This window comes from Myodes glareolus, chromosome 3 (genome assembly GCF_982192425.1).
Source record: "Myodes glareolus chromosome 3, mMyoGla1.1, whole genome shotgun sequence".
Classification (NCBI taxonomy): domain Eukaryota; kingdom Metazoa; phylum Chordata; class Mammalia; order Rodentia; family Cricetidae; genus Myodes; species Myodes glareolus.
The window spans coordinates 79,576,197-79,602,304 of record NC_142028.1 but is presented as its reverse complement, the minus strand read 5'-3'; the positions used below and the strand labels follow the sequence as shown (position 1 = coordinate 79,602,304).

Sequence of the window (26,108 nt, the reverse complement as noted above, 5' to 3'; positions counted from 1 at the left end):
TTCGTCTATGACTGTGTGGGGGTATGTACATGTGTGTGCATATTGAAAAAGAAGTTTGGAGAGGGTTTGAATTCTCTGGAACTGGAGTTACATGTGGTTATGGACCATCTAACATGGGTACTGGGAGCCAAACTCTGATCATCTGGAAGAGCAACAAATACTCTTAAGCACTGGGCCGTCTCTTCAGCCATTCTCATTGATACATTTTAATTCATTCAGGAAATATATAGACTTTGTGATTCGTTTCATGTTTACTAATTGTCTTTCTATAAGTCTGGTAGTTATTATTTATGATGCTAATATTTACTTTGATACTATTTTATGAAAAGTGCAAAAAATGATACATAGGCAATATAATTTTAGAATTTTTAATAATTAAGAAAACATTTTATTTTTCTGCTAAACATTTACTATACACAAAAGTACATTATTTTGTTCTAAAATACTTTTCCCTAAAGTTTGTATCATTGCTTTTATTGCCTTCAATCTTCCTTTCTCCAAAAATAAAATCCTATGCTCACATTTGAAGAAAATTTGTCAAAAAATTATTTTTAACAAATCCATATTGATTCAATCCTTACTGAGTTTAAGATGTGGAGGAGCATATGGATCACAGACCAAATGGACACTCATTGGTATCTATATTGTGACAAAGATCAAAATCAAAATCAGTATTTTTGCCCTGAAACTATGTATATATATATATATATATATATATATATATATATGCAAAAACAGTCTCAACATGTTGTATTTATATATTTGTACATACATATACATATCTGTGAGTATTTAACAATAATAAAAAAGAAAAAGAGACTATCAATTTGAGGGGTTGGCATGGGATGGTTTGGAAGGAGGGTACATGAAAGAAGCTAGGGAAGAAAAAGAAGGAGGGAAGCAATGAAATTCTATGTTGATTTTAAAAATGTATTTTTAAAAATCTATACTTTTTAGACAGAACAAAATTTGATCAAAAGAACCCCTCAATTGTGTGATATATATATTAGCTAATATATATATTATATATATATATTATGTATATAATTATATACATAATATATATATATATTAGCTCAAATCTGTGTCCCTCTCTGTTTTTCTTACTACCTCAAGTTCCCTAGCTGAGACTGCAATCTGATCTTAAGGGCTGAAGAAGATTTAATATCTCATTGCCACAGTTCCTTGGCACAGCATGATTTCATCTCTGTGACTTCCTTGGCACAGCATGATTTCACCTCTGAGACTTTTTGGTCCAGGATGATTTCTCACAGCAACTTCCTTAGTCCAGGATTCTTTCCTTTCTGCAACTTCCTTGGTGTAGGATGCTATCCTCTCTGCAACCCTCTTAGTCCAGGATGCTTTCCTCTCTGCAACTTCCTTGGTGTGAGATGCTTTCCTCACTGCAACTTCCTTGGCACAAGATGCTTTCCTCACTGCAACTTCTTTGTTCTAAGATGTTTTCCTCATTGCAACTTCCTTGTTCCAGGATGCTTCCCTCACTGCAACTTCCTTGGAGCAGGATGCTTTCCTCACCGCAACTTCCTTGTTCTAAGATGTTTTCCTCATTGCAACTTCCTTGTTCTAGGATGCTTCCCTCACTGCAACTTCCTTGGTGCAGGATGATTCCTGGGAACTGAGCAGATATATAGATATTTTACTCTGAGAGAAATCTGAGTAAATCTAAAGAATCATTAGGTCATACTTTAAAAATCTACACTGCACGAAATTGGAAAACCTAAAAGAAATAGATAATTTCCTTGATATGTCCTCTTAACAAAGTTAAATCAAGATTAGACAAATATTTTAAACAAATCTATAACCTCTACTGAAATAAAAGCAGACATTAAAAGTCTCCCAACCAAATAAGTCCAGGGTCAGACAGTTTTAGTGCATAATTCTACCAGACATTCAAAGAACTAATACCAATACTCCTCAAATGAATCCACAAAATAGATGCATAAAGAACATTGCCAAATTCATTTTGTGAGGTCATAGTCAGCCTGGTACCCAAACCACACAATGACTCAACAAAGAAATAGGATTACAGATCAATTTCCCTTAGAAGCATAAACGCAAAGATACTCAGTAAAATACTTGCAAACAGAATCCAAGAACACATTAAAAAGATCATCACCCATGACTGAGTAGTTTTCATTTCAGTGATTCAGGAATAGTTTAACCCAAAAAGAAATCAATCAATGTAATTCACTATATAAAAAAGAACTGAAAAAAACTACATGATCCATCTCATTAGATTCCTAAAAAGCTTTTGACAAACTTCAATATTTCATGCTTTGTAGCCACTTTATAACTTTTATTTACTTGCTAAGGGCCTCAGAATTTTATTGACTCTATTAGCCACATCCCTTATGAGTAGTCTATTTTTTCTCTGTTTACACTTTGTTCTGGGACAAATGTTTTGAAACTGGATCTTCTACCTCTGACCAATTCCATAAGCTTCTACCTTTGATAAACATACTGCATACTTTTGTTACAGAGTCTATTTGTCACTTTTAGATGAATACTCATGATGTCATCTGTTGTTTTTCTGTTACATATAAGTCAAATGATTCTTTAAGGAGGCAACTTTTATCATGAGACTAACAGTAACTTCTCTGGTTTTAGGGCACTTTTTCCAACATTACTTACTGCACAAATTTGTTTAGAAAGAAGACAGAAATTAATTAAGAATGAGAACAGAGAAAATTAACATTTTAACCTGCTATATTAAGAGTTAGCAGAATCCCCTCACCTGGACCCCACACTAGAATCTAAAGTATAAACAGAAGCCACTCATTTGTTTCCCAGCTGCCCAGACCTGAATAATTACACAGGAACTATATCAATTACAACACTACTTGGCCTGTTAGCTCAAGCTTCTTATTAACTAACTCTTGCATCTTAACCCATTTCTATTGTTTTGTATTGCCTTGAGGTGGTGGCCTACCAGTAAGGTTCCATCTGGTGTCTGTCTCCTTTGGCAGCTACCTAGTATCTCTCTGACTCTGTCATATATATATATATATATATATATATATATATATATATATATATATATACATATTCCAGTCTGGCTATATTCTGCACTGCCATTGACCAAAAAAGCTTCTTTATTCATTAATCAATAAAAGCAACACATAGACAGAAGGACTTCCCACACCATTTCCCATTTTGTGTCTAATGAAAAAGAAAGATTTAAACTTAACATAGCAAAATTACATATAACAAAAGAGTTATCAAGTAAGAATTATACTTATAATATTTAGTCCATTTACTCGGCAAATTAAGGAAAATATTGTGAGTCTAAAGTTTTATATCTAATTTATCTTTTATAATTATACCTATTTTTCTTCAACACCATCAAGGACTCCAGAAGGATATAATATTATCTAAGTAAACAGGAAGTGCATTGTAAGTAACTTATAAAATTCTGGAATTGAGAGAGACATCTGCTGCTTGGACAGTCATTCAAAGTTCTTTCTATAATGTTGGGGCATCCATCTTTAGCCTACAGACCCATAATATCTGGCAGGATTTTCAGTGAATCAGGAAATTTGAAGGTCTATTCTACCTTGTCCTGACAAAGTTCATCATTTCCTTTCTTCTGTATCCTGCAAAATGTCTTGCAGTCCTCTCAGGAAGCAGGAACCTGGAAAGACTGTCCCACCTTCTTTTGGTAAATTCAGCAATAATTTTTCTGTTCATCCTACAAGTCCAGTTTATACACCATGCCATCAAGCAGTCCAGGCAAGATTATTTTCTTGTCCAAATGGCTTACAAACTCCATAAGAACACCCCTCGATGGCCATCATCCTCTTTAAGTAACTGGTGTAGCCAGGAGCAGATGTGTCTCATTGTCAAGAAAAGTCTAAGTTCTTAAAATATTTTAAATGCCATATCCTGTAAGTCTTTGAAAGGTTTGAAGAATACCTATCTATCTTAAATATATATTTGTACATCTAGAAAACATAAATAACATGACTACAAGTCTGATTATTACAGAAGACTATTTATCTATATTTCTTAGCTATACATTACATTTTTAAATGAGCTGCACAAACACAATACCTTAAACAAGAGTAGAAATACATACACAGTGTAACAAAATCAATCTTAAATATGACCAAGATCCACACCAATGCAAAGTAATCATCTCTATATCATACCCCCTTGTCTTTTTTTAAAATTGAGTGTGACTATTAATCACTTATAATCAACCCCCTTTAAATGAAAACAAATATTCATAAACAATCATTTTGGGAATTTGGGCACAGTTTTCTCCAAACTGCTTCCTGTTATAAGTCAGGGAAAGTATTTTTAGGGTTTCACAGGGTCCTTTTGGGGAGTCTTGTTCCATCAAAACACATTAGCTTGTAAGGAATCCATAGGTTCCTATCCTCTATGGAAACAAAAGCAGAACCTGTTTTCTAATGTAATATATCCTTACACTCAAATTTTGAAGTCAAGATACCTTTAAAATATATATGTTGGTTTAGCCAGAATCAAATAGCTCTCTGCAGTCAAAATTTTTAAAGAAAACACAATAATATACATAATCCAGACTTTCTGTGTATATTCCATCTTTGCATGGCTTATTTTTCCTTACTCCTTTAATCTATGATTGTCTGTACTCTTTTATATTACTTTTACTGTCTCTTTAAAGACTTTGTTTTATTTTTAAAACTATTTACTTCCTTTTATAAACTGTCTATAATCTTTTTTTCTCTCTAACAAGTCTACATACATTTATCCAAACACACATTCAGAGGTCTTTTTCTTCTGAATGTGTCTTTATTGCTTATCAGTAATCATTTTCTGACCAGGAGTGCCTTTTTTCTAAATGCTAAATGGGCCCAGCTAGGACTAAGACTGCTTTGCCTTAGTTGCTTTCCCCACCTATTCCAACATTGTAGAGGTATGCTCACCCCCAGCTCTGCAAGCTATACTCACTGCCCCAGCTCCAGGAACACAGCTAGTTTATGTCATCATTAAGCAATTTGTATCAAGCTGCTCACAGACCCCATTTAAGTACTCCATAACAGAACCAGCACAAACAAATCAAAAAGTCACACAGCCTTCACTGCCAATGCTGAGTCAGGAAGAACTCTCTTAAAGGAGCTGTGCCCCTGCTGCCTCCAACAAACAGCCCATCTGAAAAAAAAATGTGGCTACCAAGGAGCTATGCTTAATTCTGATCTTTTGTGTGTAGTATTCCTTCCCAAGGTCTCTCAGGTTTCAAGTGGATGTAGTTGCTCCTCATTGGGGCAACATGTGTAAGCAGAAGCTGCTCATTCATTTTCCAGCTGCCCAGACCCAAATAATTACACAGAAACTATATTTATTATAACACTGCTTGGCCTATTAGCTCAGGCTTTTTATTAACGAACTCTTACATGTTAAATTAACCCATTTCAATTATTTTGCATTGCTATGAGCCTGTGGCCTACCGTTAAGATTCCATATGGTGAGATAAGTTCAGTGTTCCAATGTGGGTCTCTGTCTCTATCTCCATCCATCTCCAAATGAAGGTTCTATGGTGATATGCAAAATATTCATCAGTATAGCTATGGGACAAGGCCAGTTCAGGCACCCTCTTCTCTGCTGCCCAGGGAACAATCTGGGGACCTCTCCTTGGACCTGGGAACCCCTCTAGAATCAAGACTCTTGCAAACACTAAAATGGCTCCCTTGGTTGAGATATATACTTCCCTGCTCCCATATCCATCCTTCCTCCCTCCCCACCATCCCTTTCCCCCAAGCTATCTCCAATCCTCCCCTTCTCCCTTCTCTCTAACCATCTCCCCTTACTTCCACCCCCACCCCCCGTGCACCCAAGTTTGCCTGGAAATCTTGTCTACTTCCAATATCCAGGAGGATAACCATATGATTTTCTTCAGGTTCACCTTCTTATTTAGCTTTTCTAGGATCACGAATTATAGGCTCAAAGACCTTTAACTATGGCTAGAATCCACTTATGAGTGAGTACATACCATATTCCTCTTTTTGGGTCTGGGTTACCTCACTCAGTAAAGCGTTTTCTATTTCCATCCATTTGCATGAAAAGTTAAAGATGTCATTGTTTTTAACCGCTGAGTAAAACTCTAATGTGTATATGTTCCACACCTTCTTTAACCATTCTTCTATTGAGGGGCACCTAGGTTGTTTCCATGTTCTGGCTATTACAAATAGTGCCGCTATGAACATAGTTGAACAAACGCTTTTGTCGGTCCAAATGAGAAGCAGAAGAAGGGAGAACGTGAGCAAGGAAGGCAGGATCAGAAGGAACCTTCATCCGACGATGGATGGAGATAGAGACAGAGACCCACATTGGAGCACTGGACTGAGCCCCCAAGGTCCAAATGAGGAGCAGCAGGAGGGAGAACATGAATAGGGAAGTCAGGACTGCGAGGGGTGCGTCCACTCACTGATACAAGGGGACTGATCTAATTAGAGCTCACCAAGGCCAGCTGGACTGGGACTGAATGAGCATGTGATCAAACCGAATTCTCTGAATGTGGCTGACATGGGGGCTGACTGAGAAACCATTGATATTGGCACTGGGTCTTGTTTCATCTGCATGTACTGGCTTTTTGGGATCCTAGTCTGTTTGGATGCTCACCTTCCCTAGACCTGGAGGGATGGGGGAGGAACTTAAACTTCCCACAGGACAGGAGACCCTGACTGCTCTTAGAACTGGAGAGGGAGGAGGAGAGGGAGTGGGTGGAGTGGGAGGGTATTGGGAGGAGGGGAGGAAGTGGAAATTGTTATAAATAAATAAATAAAAAAGTAAAATTAAAAAAAAAAGATTCCATCTGGTGTCTATCTCTTTTAGCAGCTACATGGTGTCTCTGTCTGATTCTGCTTCTCTCTCTCTCTCTCTCTCTCTCTCTCTCTTTCTCTCTCTCTCTCTCTCAGATATATATATATATATATATATATATATATATATATATTTTCCACACTGGCTATATTCTGCACTGCCATAGGCCAGAGCAGAGTCATTATTCATTAACCAATAAAAGCAACACATATGCAGAAGGACTTCCCATATCACTACAGTCTAGGCAGCTGTGCTGGAGGCCAGTGTGGTCCTTGGGATGCCAAAGAGGACACCACCCATCACCCATTAAATACATTTAAAGACTGTTCAAATACCCCAGACTACACCTCCACCCTTGGGCCCCTTTTCCTGGTCTACTCTTTTAGAAGTTGGAAGAAGTCTTTGATTTTACCAGAGGTCACGTTGGACCTAGGGACACTAAGATACCACCCACTGCCTGCTAACACTCCTTAAATTTCACCCAGTAATCCCAGACAGCACCTTCCCCCTTAACTCCAAACTAGAACCCAAAGTACCGGCAGATTTATGGGAGTCCAGGCTGGTCCTAGAAATCCCAGTTAAGGCACAAAACCTTCTTAAAGCCTTCCCAACAACCTCAGACTACTCACACAACCCCAACCCCTCAACCCTATTCTCTGGCTCCATATTTGGGTCCACAACTTCAGAAGAAGACTTCAACCTTGTTAGAGCACATGCCTTCAGCTTTACTGGAGTACATACTGGATCTAGGTACCCCAGCACTGGTAGCTGTCTTAGACACCAGGACAGCAGAGGCTAGACCATTTCTAAGGAACCCAGTGTCCATCCCTTCCCTGTCGCTACATATTCTGGTCTGGAAAAATACTCAGGCTTTGTCAGAGGCCAGTTCAGATCTAGGGACCCCCTAGAAGGAAAAAAAAACTTCAGAGGGGACACCAAGCTGAACCTGAAGACTCACTGGTCACCAGTCATTTAGGCCATTAGACCAGAGAGGAAAGAGAAACCAAGGAACAAAATACCCATATAACAAAGACAAACTAAGGATTCAACACCTAGACCTATAATAATCCTAAATACATATGCTTAAACACAAGTGTAAGAACATAGTAAAAGCAAAGGCAATATAGTATCACTAAAGTCCAGCTCTCCTACAACATCAAGACTTTTTTCTTCATTTGTGTTGATTGAGGTTTTTGTTGGAAATAGTAGTCTGGGCTGGCATCCGTGGTCTCTTAGAGTCTGCAAGACAACAGTCCAGGCCCTTCTAGATTTTAGTGTCTCTGTTAAGATGTCATGTGTAATTATAATAGGTTTGCCTTTATATTTTAAACGTATAAGCACAGATGAAGCACAGGAAAACAACCTTAAAATTACTTTATGAAGTCAGTAGAGGTCCTTAGAAAGCATATGAACAAATCCCTTAAAGAAATTGAGGAAAACACAAACAGAACCTGGAAAGAAACTAGATGTCCCTCAGTCAAGGAGTGGATAAAGAAAATGTGGTATATTTACAAAATGGGGCATTACTCAACTGTTAAAAACAAGGACACCAGGAAATCTGTTGGCAAATGGATAGAACTAGACAAAAAAATCGTCATGAGTGTGGTAATCTAGACAGAGAAAGACAAACATGGTATGTACGCACTAATAAGTGGATATTAACTGTAAAATAAAGGAGACCTATGCTACAATCCACAGACCCAGAGAGACTAGGTAGAAAGGAGGGTTCATGAGGACACACCCAGATCTCCCTAGGTGCAGGAAATAGAAGAGACTTTCTGAGTGGACTAAGGGTAGGTGAGGATGGGAACATGAACAATTGGGTTGTGGGGGGACAGAAGAGGAGAATACTGAAAGAGACTACTGGAAAGGGGGGGGCACTTCGTGGTCAGGTAAAAACCTGGCAAAAGGAAACCTCTCAGCAATCTACAAGGAAAACCCTACTTTAGACTCCTAGCAATAGCTGATATGTTTACTTTATTGGTCATCTCCTGTGAACAAATTTCTGCTTAGCACAATTATCATCAGAGAGGCATCATCCATAAACTGATGGAAAAAAGATGCAGACCCACAGTCAAGCATTAGATGGAGTTTGGAGAATTCTACAAAAGAGGAAAAGAAAGGAGTGTAAGAGCCAGATGAGTCAAGGACAGCACAAGAAAACTCACAGAATCAACTAACTGGACTCATATGGGTTTAGAGAAACTGCAACTGATAGCCAGGGAGCCTGCATGGAACAGACCTAGGCACTCAACATATATATTGCAGTTGTATAGTTTGGTCCTATTGTGGGACTCCTAACAGTGGGAATAGGGGCTATCTCTGTTTTTTTTACAGGTTTTTTGAGACCCTAATTAACACACTGGATTATCTTGCCCAGTCTTAATACATTGGGGGGGAGGTTAGTCTTACTATAACTTGAAATGCCATGTTTTGTTACTACTAATGGGAAACCTGTTCTTTTCTATACAGAAATGGAGGCATGACCTGGGGTGTTAGAACAGAGTGGGGTTGAGCCAGAGGGACTTGGAGGAGAGGAGAGAGAGGAAACTATGGCCAAGATGTAAAACAGACAGACAGCCAAACAAACAAACAAATAAATAACAGTTACCGAAATTGATGACATTTCTTGATCAGCTTCATGTGAAATTTGGCTTAAATGATTCTGTTCATTCTGATTCTGTTCTTTGTCTGATGGAAATGAAATAGCAGAAAAATCATGTTTGGGGATTGCATTAAGCAAAAAGAAGGAGGAGGAGGAGGAAGAGGAGGATATTCTTAGAAAAAAAGTCCATATCGATCAATAAATAAAAGGATCTCAAATATATATTGTTTCCTCTTAGAACATGTGTTGGATGAAAACCTGTATTAAAATTTATATGGCCATTATAAAATGTTGTTACTTTATAAAATTTTTACCTTATGACTTCAACCAATATTGTTTTAAATAAAGAAAATGTACTTATTAAAGTATTTTAGGTTTTTATATCTTTCTCTTTTTGTTGTATCTTTTTTCTTTCTGATACTGGACAAATGCCTAAGCATGGTTTGCAGACACTGGGCTTTCTCATTCACTCTAGAAAACAATTGTTCTCTTCTGGGTGTGAGTACCTGCTAGTCTTCTAAAAGGATGGCTGTCGCTCTTCCTCTTCTTCATCTCTCCATGCCAGAAAATGCCAAAATTTACAGTTTGTGTGTGTTTTGAAATACTATTTTAAGATGTATTGCATTCATTTATGCTGTGGAATATTTGTTTAATGATGCAAAGATGTGTTGTATTCTTTTATGTTGCATTTGTTAAACTGAGAAGCTGTGTTACTTGCCTGCCTAAAATGCCTGCTTGGTCTAATAAAGAGATGAATGGCCAATAGCTAGGCAGGAAAAAGTATAGTCAGTGCTGCCAGGCAGAGAGAAAGCAAAAGAGAAGGCAGGAGCAGGAGAAGGAGGAAAGGACTCCAGGAGCCAGCCACCCAACTACAAAACTAGCTGTTAAATAAGAAGGAAAGAAAGGAGTAGAGAATAGAGAAGCCCAGAGACAAAATCAATGGGATAAATTAGATCAAGAAAACTGCCAAGAAACAAGCCAAGCTAAGTCCAGTCATCGATAACAAAGAGTAAGTCTGGATGTATTTATTTGGGAGCTGAGTGGTAGGGGCCCTCAAAGAGAAAACAGTTAAAAAAAAAGTATATACAACTACACATGGGTTGTGTTGTTTTTCTTTTATACTATTAAAATGGTACCACAGTTTTCCTTCACCTCTGTTAAAATTATTTTATTAATGAAACGAAGAACCCAACAAAGAAAAGTCAGATTCTCTTTATTTTAATAGACTTAAATATCTCTGGGGTCTATTTTCTCTCTGGGTGCCCCCTGGGGACCTTTCCTAAGTCTGTTTTATTAAATGTCTTTGTAACAGTTCAAAGAGAGTTAGATACAATAGCTGGATAAATGAAAATCCATAAATTTAGGAATATTGGTAAGTTATATAATATACTTCCTTAAAACATAATTTAGTGATTGTCATTTAATTTAGCATTAAATATGGGAAATAAGACTTCATCATAGGGCAAAGCTCAGCATGGTAACATAGCACAGCAGAGGAGAAGGCTGATAGAACTCCCCATAGATGAGGTTAGCATCACAGAAAGTACATTAGAAAGGAACAGTGAAATCCATAAGAAAGTCCTCAGGTAAGGTCAATCTTCCACTCTCAACTAATTTAATAATAATAGTCTCCCACAGGCTAGCCTACATGCTAACCTAATGAGCTTTTGGCAAGGCCAATCTGCTTATAGAAGTAAAGAAAAATAGCAATAACCCAAGCCTCTATTTTCCTCCAGTTTTAGATTCATGGGGATTCAAGTAGAGTCAGGAGACCGATCCTTGGAATTCCTACCCCACTGCTTCACTTACTGTTTAGGGTACAAAGTAGAAGCAAAATGAGTAGAGTGAAAAATATCATCATCACAACCAAGATTATGCATACATCCTGCAGCCAATTACTATACAATGGGTATGCATCATTCAAAATAGAAGCTGGAAAAAAAGAGAAAGAAATGTTAAACATGTTTTAAAATAAATAAAATGGAGACAGTTGAATATGTACAAATTAATAAGCCAGATCACAGGACCCTAGTCAATAACAAAGAGAAAAAGGAGGCTTTGAGTTGCCTTCATTTGGAGAGCAAAGTTTAGGCCACCGATCCAAGGTTATATGACCTAACTTTCCAGTTTGAGGGAGTCAAAGAGTTGGTGAGGTTTAGTTTGAGCCATACATGTAAATTGCAAAATGTTATTTTTACACATTTAACCACAAGCAGTTGAGAGCACCTTCTTGTTTATTTTTATTCTCCCATTTAGGAGTTGCCAAGACAAGATGTTGCAGGGAAAGTACAGAGGAAATACATTAGTCCAGTGAGCGGTCAAATAAGTCAACATGGTCTGTCATTGCAGCTCAGTAGGACAACAGATTTTAATATGCTGCATACCAAGAATATGATTGTAACATTTGAGAGCTCAAATTCAAGCTCAATCCATGTAAGTAATAAATGGTTCGGTGTATTAAAATGTGATGTGTGAAATTAAGAATGAGAAGGATGGGTTCTGAAATAGGTTATTATAATTGCAATTACCTCATTTGAGTTTGAGTTGGACATTTTTAGCAGAGAGGTGAAAACACAGTAAGAAATAGAATCAAGTAGAAAGCTGGCATCAGTAGTCATCTAAAAACATAAAAGGAGAGCTAAGCAAAGGAGAAAAGGAAGCATTTGATGCAATGATAAGGATCTTCTAGACATTAAGGAACATTCTAATAGAGGAAATTGCAGGGACCAACAGATATTTATTATGAAAAATAAGAGTACTCTCACAGAGAGATGTATGTGTGTATGTGATGTGTGTACACGTGTGCACTCACACGTGTGCGTGCACACACACACACCTAGGACAGTTTGTGCTGCCTGTATATTATTGGATGTGTTCCTTCATTGGAGCATGGTCAACATATAAGTGTCCACAGCCTTAAAGGAAACTGATTCTCCCTCTCTCAGCAGCTATCAGCTACCAATATAGCTAAGCAAGTGACTTCATGCCCAACCCGCCTCTCTATGCTGGAGTTTTATCTGGCCCAGTTCTGCACAGCTCTTGTGCATGCTGTCTCAGCTGCTGTGAGTTCATATGTGTAGCTGCACAGAGGAAACAATTTCCTTGTAGTCATCCACCACCTACAGCTCTTACATTTCCTTCTCTTCATCTGCATTGATCCATGAGCCTTTGCAAGTAGATAGGCTATAAATATCCTGCTTAGGAATGATCATTCAGACTTCTTTAATGTTCTACGCCTTAATCTCCTTGCTGACAGTTACCTACTGAAAATTGGAGCTTCTCTGATGAGAGCTGACTGGTGCATAATCTGGACCTATGCCATATGTGGTAGCTATATGTACACACTCTATCTTACCTGATGTCTGAAGTCCAGTTCTTTTTCATTACATTTGATCTCCTGCTTAATGCTTCCACTGAGTTATTTTTATTTTATGTCAGTTAGTATAAATGTATCTATATAGATGTTCTATTTGATTTTTTGAAATATTCTCATATTTTTATAATATTTTTCTTTATCCATATTTTAAGTGAATTCTTCCATTTTTAAATATAAAAGGTATATTTCATATGCTTACTATACATAGAAAGTCTAGACCATCATTGCTAATTTTGAAAACTCTAAGTCTTTTAACAACTGCCCCTCTATACACAATGGGAGAGCTTGACAATTGTCTTTGTCTTCAATTTTTGCATGGGATTGGTACCGGTTAACAGGTGCAATATTGCTAAAGAAAAATAATTTCTAAATTCTATTATCTTTTAGCAAAAATATACTTATTTTTTATTTTATGCATATGAGTTTTAGAGGCCAGAAGAAGTCTTCAGAACTCCCAAATTGTAATTATAGTGAATTGTGAACTGCCATATAGATGCTGGTGCAGAAACCAGACTTTTTCAAGAGCAACAAATGTTTTTAATCGATAGGCTATCTTGGCTCCTAAATTCTATTCTTCACAGTATTCCATAAGATGTACTGTTTTGTGTGATTTTTTTACAGACTATTTCAGTGTTCACTACTTTGGACTCCTCAGATGAATGTGAACATTTCTATGATACTCCTTTTTATGAGGGTTCTCTGAGTTACAATTAGTCTGTTTAATCCTGATATGGTCTTTAAAATCAGGGCATAAGGATAAAAACAGAAAATTAAAATGGATGAAAGAAGCAGATGGGGAGAAAAGATTCATATATATTCATATTTCCTGTCACTCAAAATATTGTTCTTGCTTTCTCGGTGGTCAAAATTGCTTTAAAATTACATAGATTTATAAGTGTTAGATGGATAGAAAAATATACTACAATGATAAAGATTGGTTTAGGACATTTAGTGTATTCCATAGTGCTGGAAATTAATTTTAGCTTCAGTTTTTAAAAAGAGTTTTTTCTTCCCTAGGATCACGAATTATAGGCTCAATGTCCTTTAATTATAGCTAAAATCCACTTATGAGTGAGTACATACCATATTCCTCTTTTTGGGTCTGGGTTACCTCACTCAGTAAAGCGTTTTCTATGTCCATCCATTTGCATGCAAAATTCAAGATGTCATTGTTTTTTACTGCTGAGTAAAACTCTAATGTGTATATGTTCCACACCTTCTTTAACCATTCTTCTATTGAGGGGCACCTAGGTTGTTTCGAGGTTCTGGCTATTACAAATAGTGCAGCTATGAACATAGTTGAACAAATGCTCTTGTAGTATGATAGGGCATCTCTTGGGTATATTCCCAAGAGTGGAATTGCTGGGTCCTGAGGGAGGTTGACTCCCAGTTTCCTGAGAAACCACCACACTGATTTCCACAGTGGCTGCACAAGGTTGCATTCCCACCAACAATGGATGAGTGTTCCCCTTACTCCACATCCTCTCCCGCATAGGCTATCATTGGTGTTTTTGATTTTAGCTATTCTGACAAGGGTAAGATGGCATCTCAAAGTTATTTTGATTTGCATTTCCCTGATCGCTAAGGAGGTTGAGCATGACCTTAAGTGTCTTTTGGTCATTCGAAGTTCTTCTGTTGAGAATTCTCTGTTAAGTTCAGTACCACCATTTTTTAATTGGGTTAGTTAGAGTTTTAGTGTCTAGTTTCTTGAGTTCTTTGTATATTTTGGAGATAAGACCTTTGTATGATGAGGGATTGGTGAAGATCTTCTCCCAATGAGTAGGTAGAAGCTAAATAAGGTAAATCCAAAGAAAATCATATAGTTATCCTCCTGGATATTGGAAGTAGACAAGAATGCAAGGCAAAACTTGGGTGCATGGGGGAGTCAGGGGTGGATATAAGGGGAGATGGGTAAAGAGAAGGGAGAAGGGGAGGATTCGGGAGAGCTTGGGGGAATGAGATGGGTGGGATGGAGGAAGGGTGTATATGGGAGCAGGGAAGTAAATATCTTAAATAAGGGAGTCATTTTAGGGTTTGCAAGAGACTTGATTCTAGAGGGGTTCCCAGGTCCAAGGAGAGGTCTCCAGATTGTTCTTTGGGCAGCAGAGGAGAGAGTGCCTGAACTGGCCTTGTCCCATGGCCACACTGATAAATATCTTGCATATCACCATAAACTTTCATCTGGCGATGGATGGAGATAGAGACAGAGACCCACATTGGAGCACTGGACTTAGCTCCCAAAGTCCAAATGAGGAGCAGAAGGAGGGAGAATATGAACAAAGAAGTCAGGACCACGAGGGGTGCATCCACCCACTGAGAGTGTGGGACTGATCTAATGGGAGCTCACCAAAGCCAGCTGGACTGGGAGTGATGGAGTATGTGGTCAAACTGGACACTCTGAATGTGGTTGGCAATGAAGGATGATTGAGAAACCAAGGACAATGGCACTGGGTTTTGATTCTACTGCATGGACTGACTTTATGGGAGCCTAGTTTGTTTGGATGCTCACCTTCATAGACCTGGATGGAAGGGGGAGGACCTTGGACTTCCCACGGGGCAAGGAACCCTGACTACTCTTAGGACTAGAAAGGGAGGGGGAGTGGGGGAGGGGGAAGAAAAAGGGTGGCTGGAGGAGGTGGAAATTTTTAATAAATAAATAAATTAATTAATTAATTAAAAATACAAAGAGTTTTGCTATTTTCCCATTGACTCTCAGAGAGGTTTCATTTGAACTCATTTTTTTAGGATTTGAGGCTGGTTTGTATGATTTGCAGTGAAATAGACTGAATGAGTCTCATTGACAATCATTCTGAAATACAGGTTAAACCAGGGAAAGGTACATCTGAATCTAACGTCTGATAGGATTTTGTCTTATGGATGAGTGCAAACCATTTATAAGTAATAATTAGATTGTTTGGGTAACTTCATTGGTTGTTTTCTTATAAAAATACTTCCTGATATCCACAATGAAATGAAAGAAATTTCTAAATTTTCAAATACTATCCTATAAACACTCTATGTTACAGAACAACCGCATACTTTCAAATAGCCTATGAATGCATATCCAAGAGAATCAAACATCAGTGTTCATTCATCTCAGAAAATGAGAAGGAAATCAAAAGAAAAACCATGCTTTTTTCCCCTTAATTATCAGAGGAAATCTCTAAACCAAATTATTTTTAATGTTTATGAATTGTTGACTTAATGTAATGATAGGAGATACCAAAAATTGTGCTGTGTAAAAGAACGTCTGTACATTTGGGATGAAACAGAGGCAAGACCTAGAGAGATCATCCTCTACATTGCTTTACAAGCAGATGGAATTGTGAGTATGAACATATAAGCAGCCATGATAGAAGCCTAAAACTTAGGAAAATAAATAGTTCCAATGTCAGTAATTGAAGACACTGGGATGTCACTGAAACCATGACTGTTAATGCTGCAACAGACTATTCAGATTTAAATAGTTACAAGATGAGAAGGCACAGGGAAGAGGCAAAGTAAAATGACAGACCCCGTTCTCATTCCACTCACCTTGGCTCCTGAACGTCAAGTAGAGAGGAAGGAAGCCAATATACAAAGCTAACAGTAGACATTCACAGCCAAGCTCATAGCCAAGTCTCATTTTCTTTGAATCTGAAAAAGAGTGAGTAATAAGATTTAGGAAGCTAGGACTTTGGGAATGAATGCATTGGAACAGCAAGAGAAACGCTGAATATAGAAAGTGTCTTGAAGGTCTCAGTGTTGTACCCATTTGTTTATTAAACCTATTTCAGGGCTAAAGCCTCACAAGCAAGATTTTTAGGGTTAGGAATTTTTAGTGAAAATAGAACTTAGAATTGGGTGAAGCTAAGATCTATGGCCATTTAGGATGAAGGCAGAGAAGACTTAAAAATAAAATTAAATAATAAATATCTTCTCATTTTTCTTATGACTGTGTAACATGTAATCAGCCAGAAAATATGACTTGCACACTGTGGGGCCCTGTTAGCTATAGCCTTGTCTCAATGCTTAAGTTCCTAAAGGTTGTAGGATCCATGGAGTTGTGTTTCTGTAAAACTCAGAGCTAGCTAAAAGGGGAAGAAGATACCTTGGAAACCAAGCCTTCAGCAGTTATGACTTTTGTGCACCCAGCAAGATTTCTATAGCACCCTTTCTATTAGCCATCAATTCATTCTTCTCTTGAGTTTCCATGTATATTTTAGGAAACTTGCTACAATGCGAGAAAGATTGCTTCAAGGCAGGATGCTGTTCCTAACCAAACCTTGCTTCCTTATATTTATCTAGATTAGAAAAATGATTGACTGACTGGTTTGAAACATTTATAGAAGAAAGTAAATAAGATAGTTGTGTTATTCTAAATTATACCATGCAAGAAATAAGTAACTATGAACACTAAGGGCGAAAATATCTAGAAAAGTTTCTGACTTTGTGGGAGCCTGGTTTGTTTGGATGCTCACCTTTATAGACCTGGATGGAGGGGGGAGGACCTTGGACTTCCCACGGGGCAGGGAACCCTGACTGCTCTTAGGACTAGAGAGGGAGGGGGAGGTGGGAAGGGGGAGAAAAAAGGGAGGCGGAGAGGAGGTGGAAATTTTCAATCAATCAATCAATAAATAAATAAATAGAACAAGAAAAATAACAATAGTTTACATTCAAAATGAAAAGAAAAGTTTGTTTTGTTGTTACCTGATTCTTTTGATTTGTATTTAATATTGACTTTCTCTTTGTGTGTATATTAGTTTACTTGTTCTGTTTTTCATTGGTATTTGTTTATTATATTTGATCATAAGTATCAGCAACTACCAACAAGAACAATAAGGAAGTAAGGAGTATTCTCATTCAAAATAAACTCTTATCCACTCTTTGACTTTGTATTCAATGTCTATAACAGCTCTAAAATTTATGAACTATCCAATATACAAATGTTGAATAACTTAATGAATAAGTCAAGTTAGCTAGGGAAGTAGTAGTTACTTCATTGCTGAAAGTACATAAGGAAGATTTGAGCGGTCCACATCTTGGTGAAGAGTATCAGGGTTGAAGTAAAGTGTATGGCATTTGAAACACTTTGATATCAACTTATGATCCACATTTATAAGATTGTTTCAACTTGAAGAATTTACCTAAAACCTTGGGTCTTTAATTTCTTCATCTAGAAATAGTAAGTAGAACTTCATGTGGTTGTTTAGATAAATTAGTAGGATATTGATTAGAAGCTATTGATTCTATTACCTGGCATTTTATGAATATACATTCAGAATAATAGAGGTCTTTATGCATTAGGTACATGACTGTCCACATTTTATCATATGAACTCAAGCTTTTTTAAAAGAATATGTCTCATTTTCACAGTAAATCTCAAATGAATTTCGTCCTTTGAGTTAGATAAAATTATTTCTAAAGTCCCCCAGTTCATGTCATCCTTCATCCAGAATAACCTAGAATATACAAAAGTTCTTTTCCCTTATGAAGTGTAAAGTTTTTGAAGCTAAGATATTATAGTCCTTTGGGCTTTGGTTAAATCAAGGCTAGAACTAAGAACCCCTTCCTACTTTCTTTCACATTGTGCAGAATCTAACCTACCTGGAGACATACCTAGAGCATGTTGACTTGTCTGAATGTTTTAAAGGTCTCAAGTTTAGAAAATCAATAAAATGATATTTTGTGGATGCTGCAAGTTAGCTAAATGTAAAGAAAACCTTTCACCTCTTTTCTGTCATAACGTCTCTCTTACTCATCTTACTCATGTCCTGATATCATATCCTGATATCCACTGCAACAGCACTGCTAAAGGCTGCTCTAGATGTATTCCATGCCTTCTATACCACCTGTTTTAGCTCCTTTAATTCAGATTACATTAAAAACCCTAATGTATACAGCATTCAGACTATTCTCATGAGAACAACAAAAGAACACTTGGTGAGAGATTAGGAAAGATGAATAATCCAGTTATTTGTTGCTGTATATTTCTTTTCCTTGTTTTTTTTCTTCTAGAAAAGAAATATTTTATTTTTATTTTTTATTTTTTGGTATCTAACTATAGGTAATGGTCTCCAGAAAGCAAGTTCATGCACCAGGGATAAATCCTGGTCCCACTGCCAGAGGTCTACAAATATACCAAGTCACAAAAGCTCCCAATAGTCAGGGTTGGCTGTCTCTAGGGGGTGTTCCCACATCATTATCTTGCCCCCACTTGCTCACATAATTCCTCCTCCTACTCTTCAACTGAACTCCAGGAGCTTAAGCCAGTGCTTGGCTGTAGATCACGGCATCTCTTTCCATCAGTTACTGGATATAGGTTCTATGGTGACAAATAGGGTAGTCACTAACTTGATTACAGGGGCAGGCCAGTTCAGACACCCTCTTCACTATTGCTCAGAGTCTTAGCTGGGGTCAAGGATGTGGAGTAAGGAGACCACTACTCCATTGTTGGTGGCGGTACAAACTTGTACAACCACTTTAGAAATCAGTATGGCAGTTTCTCAGAAAATTAGAACTCAATCTACCTTCAGACCTAGCAATATCATTCTTGGACTTATACTCAAAGGATGCATAGTCATATCAGAAGGATATTTCCTCAACCTTGTTCATAGCAGTATTATTGGTAATAGCCAGAACCTGGCCCTTAGACAAAGATGGATAAAGAAAATGTGGTACATTTATACAATGGAGTGTTATGCAGCAGTTAAGAAATGACATTTTGAAATTTGTAGGCAAATGGATGAACTAGAAGAAAACATCCTGAGTTAGGTAGCCCAGATCCAGAAAGACAAACATGGTATGTACTCACTCATAAGAGGATATTAGATGTAAGCAAATAACAAGAAAGCTACAAGCCACAACCTCAGAGAAGCTAGGTGAAAAAGAGACCCTATGAGGGACATATGCCGGATAATTGTCTGTATTCTGTCAATCATGTTTTAAATAAACGCTAATTGTCCAGGCAGGAAGTATAGCTGGGAAAACCAGACAGAAAGGAGAATTCTGGGAAGGAGGAAGCTGATTCCTCCCACTCCTGCCCAGATCACCGAAGCAGCAGGATGTGATCTGCCCCACTGAAAAAGGTACTGAGCCGCATGGCTAAAATAGATCAGAAAAATGAGTTAATATAAGCTACAAGAGCTAATAAGAGGCTGGAGCTCATGGGCCAATAAGTTTTATAACTTATGGAGTCCTCTGTGTGATTTTCTTTGGGGCTAAACAGCTGGGAGTACCGGGCAGGACAGAAAACCTAACAAGCATCAGGACCTCATGTTACAGACACACATGCAGGGCCCCAGGAAGGGGAAATAGTTAAGATCTCCTGGGTAAACTGGGAGGAGGGTAGAAAGGAAGGGATGGGGGATAGGAACACAAATGATTGAGATGTCCAAATTGCAGGTGGGACAGACAGAGAGAGCAATGAAAGAGATATCTTGATAGAGGGAGTCATTATGGGGTTACGGAGAAATCTGGTTTTAGTAGTGTATTGTTTGTATTTTTATAAATAAATCTTGCCTAAAGACCAGAGGCAAAGCTAAAGCCACTAGAGGTCAGGCAATGGTGACACACTCCTTTAATACCAGTATTTGGAAGACAGAGTCAAATGGATATCTGTGAGTTCAATACCACCCATGGCTACACAAGATCAATCCAGGTGGTGGTGGCCTACACCTTTAATCCCAGTACTAGGGAGTCATAAACCCTTAATCCCAGCACTAGAAGGAATGTCAAATGAGAGGAAAAGGAGGTTTAAAAAAGACTGCTTAGTCTGCAGTCACCCAACCTTGGTAGAGGTAGGACTTCTCTAGTGGCTTGGCTACTTTGCATTCCTGGTTTTCAGGCTGAACATTAATATCTATCTCTGGATTTTTATTATTCCTGCTACATCTGGCACCAGAGATATTATCAAAAAATATTTTGAGGTCTTTTTCTTCATCATCTGCATTGGGATGTCCAGGTTTTGCTGTTGTAGAACCAGCTTGCTGTTGTAGGTCTGGTTGTGCCACATCACTCTTTATGCTGTTGAATATATTCTTACAATGCCATATACCCATTTGGATTTGGCACAATTATAGGTACAAGTGTTGATTCTTCCTCCTATTGGTGCAGGTGGTGCTTGTGTCTCAGGGGCCACTCTTCCTCTGATCAGTACAGGTGGAACCTGCGCCTCTGGGGATCACTGATGCTGTAGGGGATAGATGTGGGGAGATGCTGATAACCAGTTGTTATGGGTAGGAGAGTGATATGGGATGTGTCCGGGAACCTGGGGCCTAGAAAGCAGAGCTGTACAGCCCAGATCTTAGTCACTCAGCTATTTTTTTAATCAGCGCCTGACAGTTTTCTTCCATCTCAGAATGGCATGCAAGTGCAGTGTAAGAGCTGCACGGAGAGGGAGAGCCAAAGCCATTGTCTTGTGGTGGCAGTGAGCTTGCAACTTCTCCTGAAATTCAGGAGCAGAAGAGTGAGGTGTGGCTGAATTTTTCTCTTTATACCAATGCAAAAGAGCCTAGAAATTTTTAGCAATAACTCTAAAAGCTGACAAGTTCCTACAGAAGACAAAAGGTCTATTATGATTACAATTCTACAAGCACCAAAAGTGAAAGAAAATCATTAATGATGCCTGTGAAGGAATTCTGAGACAATGAGATGAATTGGGATGATAGCTGCATGCTAACCCTTAAGAACCATGCAAGGAGGTAGCAGCTTAACATGAGGATCTTTGAAGATTTTGGAACCTCTTTGACAAACAGTATTGAGATGAACTAATTCTGTATGCATCACATCTGAGTATTGAGTTTCAAGAAGAAATGGTTTACCTTCCATACATTTACATTTCTTCCATATGAAAGACCATAAAACAAGTATGCCTCTGAGACAATGAAGAACTAATATAATGATCAAATATATTACAGGGCATGGAGGTCTTTTTGACATCAATGACATATATGCTGGTTTGAACAGGACATCTGTAAAAGAACAGAAGGACCTAGTGTTAAGAATTGAATACACATTTCCAATGTAAAGATTCACGTTTCAGTCTTAGTCCTCATTGGGCAGATCCAATCACTGAGAAATGTCTGAATCATGAGGACTCTGACTTTGTTAGCAAATTAATCCATTGATGGATTCATAATTTGATGGGATTTTTGGAGAATGGCAAAAATGTTAGTCAATGAGATTGAGTGGATAAAGTAGGTGATAAGGGACATGCTTTTGAAGGGTATATCTTGTCCACATCCCACTTCCAATTGCTCTATCTTGGCCACTCGAGTTGGTTATTGTTTGAAACTGAAATGATCTATGTACCTGGAAAGAAGGAAGGTTAAATACTCAGGGAGGCTAGGGGCCCGTGCCACAGTGATTGGAAGGAGGATGTCACTGAGACAGCTGTGGAGAGGAGGAAGGTCAGATATGGAAACACTGAAAAGTGTAGGCAGAAGTAAATCCTGACTGTGAACATCACCATCACAATGGTCAGAGCCCAATTGAAGGTAGCCAAGAGTAGGACCTGAGAATTGTAGTAATGTTGATTTCTCAGCATCTGCACCTACCTTTCTACCATATGTGCTTTGTTGCTGGAAAGGAGAGAGAGAGAGAGAGAGAGAGAGAGAGAGAGAGAGAGAGAGAGAGAGAGAGAGAGACCTGAGGCTAGGTGTAGTGGATTGCTTGGTTTCTAAAGCCTCTTCTCTGAGAGGTGGATTACATGAGCAGGGCCTGAGAATACCAGGACCAGCCTGCAGAGTGCTAGGTTCACTCTATTCTCCTTGTCTAGTTCAGACTATAAAACGATATACCCCCAAAGAAATGAGAATTTCCAAATCTTGAAATAGAAATCTAGAAATGTATGTAGAAATCATACAACTTTTGAATCCTTAATATGCAACACAAAATGAGAATTCATTGTCCAATTATTTCACTACCTTCTTTAAGATGTATTTTCTATGTATGTGGGAGGTGGATGGCACACGCCCTCAGGAATGTGTGGGGTCCAGAAGATGGCACCAGGTCACCTAGAACTGGAGTCACAGGTGATTGTGAGCCATCCAGTATGGGTTCTAAAATCCAAACAGGCCCTCAGAGAGAGCAACAAGTGCTCTTAGCCTCCGAGACTTCGCTCCAGTCCCATTACCGTTCTTTAAAATATTCTCCATAGCATAGTATTTTTTTTATTTCCAGTCACCCAAATAGTGCAGCTCTACAGCAGTTTGTAACTTGTAACATAACTTCACATTTATATTTCATTCAATTCTCTCCTTAATACAATTCATCTTTGATAGAACCAAGTCGTAAAAACTTACCTGGGAGGAAAATACTTCTCTTTTTCTCCTGATTAGTAGTTACATTGTAAATAGAACAAGTAATAGGACCTTGTGTTGTGTTTTTTAGAAGAATATTGCTCTTCAAGTACAATAATCCAGCTCTATCCTGAGAATCAAATTTTGACGAGGGTGGAATTACTTTCCCCTTGCTGTCTCTCCATGTAATCTCAGCAGGTGGGATCAAATTTCTTGAAGTACACTCCACCAGTACACTTTCTGCATCTGGAACTTGAATGCTAATTTGTATATCGGAATTCATTGCTAGGAAGAAGAGAAAGACGGCATTATGATTGGTAGTGTGAATTCAAGAGTTGAGAAGTTTGTGGAAGTTCTCATTATCAATGGGCTGCTACCTGTGTCCATACATGAATAGGTACAATTAGGGCAAAAGCAATACTTTAATATAAGCACAAGCTAGGAAAAATAAGAATAAATCAGAGAAAAAAACTGATAAAGTCAAACTTCATAAAATTTAGTAATTTTTGTATATCAGAATATGGGCAAAAAGAAAGAGCCATAGACTGGAAGATATCCATACTTTTCTTTCTAAGAAAGAAACCCCATTCTAAATAGGTGACAGGCGCTATAAATCAAGCTTATTTTCTAAAATGGGAAAACAGTAGAAGACATATTTAATTTAAAAAGGATTTCCTAATGACCACTATGTATATGAAAGGATGTTCAACATTTTCAGCCATCTGGGAAACGCAAGCAAAACCTCATTGGTCCAGACTTGATCCCCACTACAGTGTTGAAGAAGGGGGACAAGGACTGACTGACATTGCCAAAGATCAAAAGACAGAGAACTCCCTTTATATGAAAAAAAGTCAGCATCTATTAAAGTTATACATATACCTATGTTCACAACCAGAAATTTTGAGTAGATGTTTATATATTTTAAGAATGTTAATGATATCATTAATCATAATGGCCCAAAACTCAAAATAATAAAATAATACAAATAAAAATAATACAAATAATTCCAAATACTAATGCTGAAAACAAATCCAAAAGAATTAATGAATAACGATGAATGATTTTGGCTGCTATATAAATTTTTATAATTGTAACAATATAGTAATATTTGTGATTAATACTTGGCAATTGGAGTTAAACAATAGTCACTTGGCAAGAAGAGGATGGTATTGACCAGGAAAAATTGCAATAACATTTTGGGATGCTGAAAATACTTAGTATCTAGAGCTGAGGAATGAATTCATAAATGTCCCTATCAGCAAAAATTCACTGAGTTGCACAATTAATGTACTTTACTGTGTGATATATATATATATATCACACACAATATATATATATTGTGTGTGTGCGAGCGCACGTGTGTGTGTGTGTGTGTGTGTGTGTGTGTGTGTGTGTATCAGTTCAAAAAGAAAATCCAAGACAGAACTAAATTCAACTAGGTGTTCACATCTCTGCACTGTCTATTTTGGCATTAACATCACCACATCTTGAACATCGTCATTGAATCACTGAATAAAGTTCTTTCAAAACATTAACTTATCTGGAAAAGGAATTAATTATTTTGTTCCTTTTAAATAATTTAAGGTGATGATTGATGAACTCTCAGCTCATGAGGTAAATATGACATTGGGTCAATCCATCTCATATTCGGGTGAATACAAGAACAGAGGAAAGAAACCACTGAGCAGTTTGGAGACCTGTAGGAGCTAGGGGAGCTCTTCACACAGGCAGCTTAGCACCCGCCAGTGCAGAAACATCACTGCAGAAGGGAAAGCTGTGTGTGTATTGTGCTCTTGTAAGGGTCACACCAGAGTAGAAGGAATCATTCTAGGTATACACAGAGGTGTCAGAACTCTCTAGAAAGCGCAGTCAATTCAGTGAAGTGTAATTAAATAACAAGGGATTATGTAGAGTTACACGTGACTTAAGAGATCAATACTAAAATTTTCATACATACACACACTTATATATGTGAAGCTTCATATGTAACAACTTAAATTACTAGCATTGACTTTGAATATTAAATATTTTGAAAAAATAAATCATTCTTATTTTAGTAGTATAAGTTTCTGTAACATATCTTCCATTATTATTTAATGGTACAGCATAATAATTCAGTAGATTCATACAGTACAACACAGGTAAAGTGGATTTAAGTGATCACAAGGTGGGATTCTCCACGACTATAAAAGTAATAGCAAAATATTCATATAAAATTACTTAAAACTCCTATTTTAAAAGTAATTTTCAAAATATATACATAGTACATTTCATTTTATTTAAAAGAATATATAGGTACATAAATACTTTAATACATACATGCATGTATTTCTGTACATATATGCACATGAGTGTATTATATTTGGTGCATATATGTGTATTTCTATGCATATAATCTCAGGCATTTATATAAAAGAAGCAAATTATATTAGCTTCATTTGGGAGGTTAATTCATGATTTCATAGCTGTGGGAAGGATGACATTTCACAATGGCTCCATGAGACATTTTTTTATTTATTCACTCAGATGAAAGTGAAACTACCACCCTCTCATCAAAGAAACACCTCTTTATAGAAAATAGAGACCATACCTGGAACTATGACCAGACACAAGGCAGAGATCAAAAGATTGTGGGAAGCCCAACTCAGAAGCTACATCAGAAACTACATTATCGTTTCTGATTCTACTGCTCAGAAAATATAGCAGAAGAGGGGATGGAAAGATTGTTAAGAGCCAGAATGCCAGGTCTGCATTGAGACAGTCTCCCCTAGAAATGGTTGAATAAACAAGACTGCAACAATAGCAATACTAACAGGCATGTTAATATTGGAGGAGGAAATTGTTTGAAGGGCTCCACCCTAAACAAAGAGCTACAAGCAACTAATGATTTCTGGAAAAAGAAGCCCTTTATTGGTTGTCCAATGCAGAGTGGTCAGCCTTGAGACTGTATACGCACAAACAACACAAAAACTCTCAGCAGATTATACTTATACACTTGTGCATACATATATATGTTTGAAAAGGA

The 26,108-nt window shown here is 37.6% G+C and overlaps 1 protein-coding gene across 6 annotated transcripts in view; it reads right to left on the bottom strand.

Moving 5' to 3' along the window:
* Positions 1-354: 354 nt before the first annotated feature.
* LOC125412629 (selection and upkeep of intraepithelial T-cells protein 9-like) overlaps positions 355-26,108 on the bottom strand; it is a 63,997-nt gene continuing 38,243 nt past the window's right edge. The window contains exons 3-10 of one of the 6 annotated variants that reach the window (XR_015737533.1): positions 23,087-23,368; positions 21,605-21,754; positions 16,338-16,439; positions 11,237-11,359; positions 9,434-9,513; positions 5,451-5,534; positions 1,239-1,636; positions 355-1,205 (exon numbers count right to left, since the gene is read on the bottom strand). Coding sequence is in view for 5 of the 6 variants with exons in the window: in XM_087904726.1 (XP_087760852.1) it covers positions 1,349-1,636; positions 5,451-5,534; positions 9,434-9,513; positions 11,237-11,359; positions 16,338-16,439; positions 21,605-21,754; positions 23,087-23,368 (1,109 nt within the window). In the remaining variant the exon portion in view is untranslated. Of the gene's footprint in view, positions 1,637-5,450; positions 5,535-9,433; positions 9,514-11,236; positions 11,360-16,337; positions 16,440-21,604; positions 21,755-23,086; positions 23,369-26,108 lie in introns of all 6 variants that reach the window. The other 5 variants (XM_087904726.1, XM_085686432.2, XM_087904727.1 and 2 more) reach the window with 5 other exon arrangements.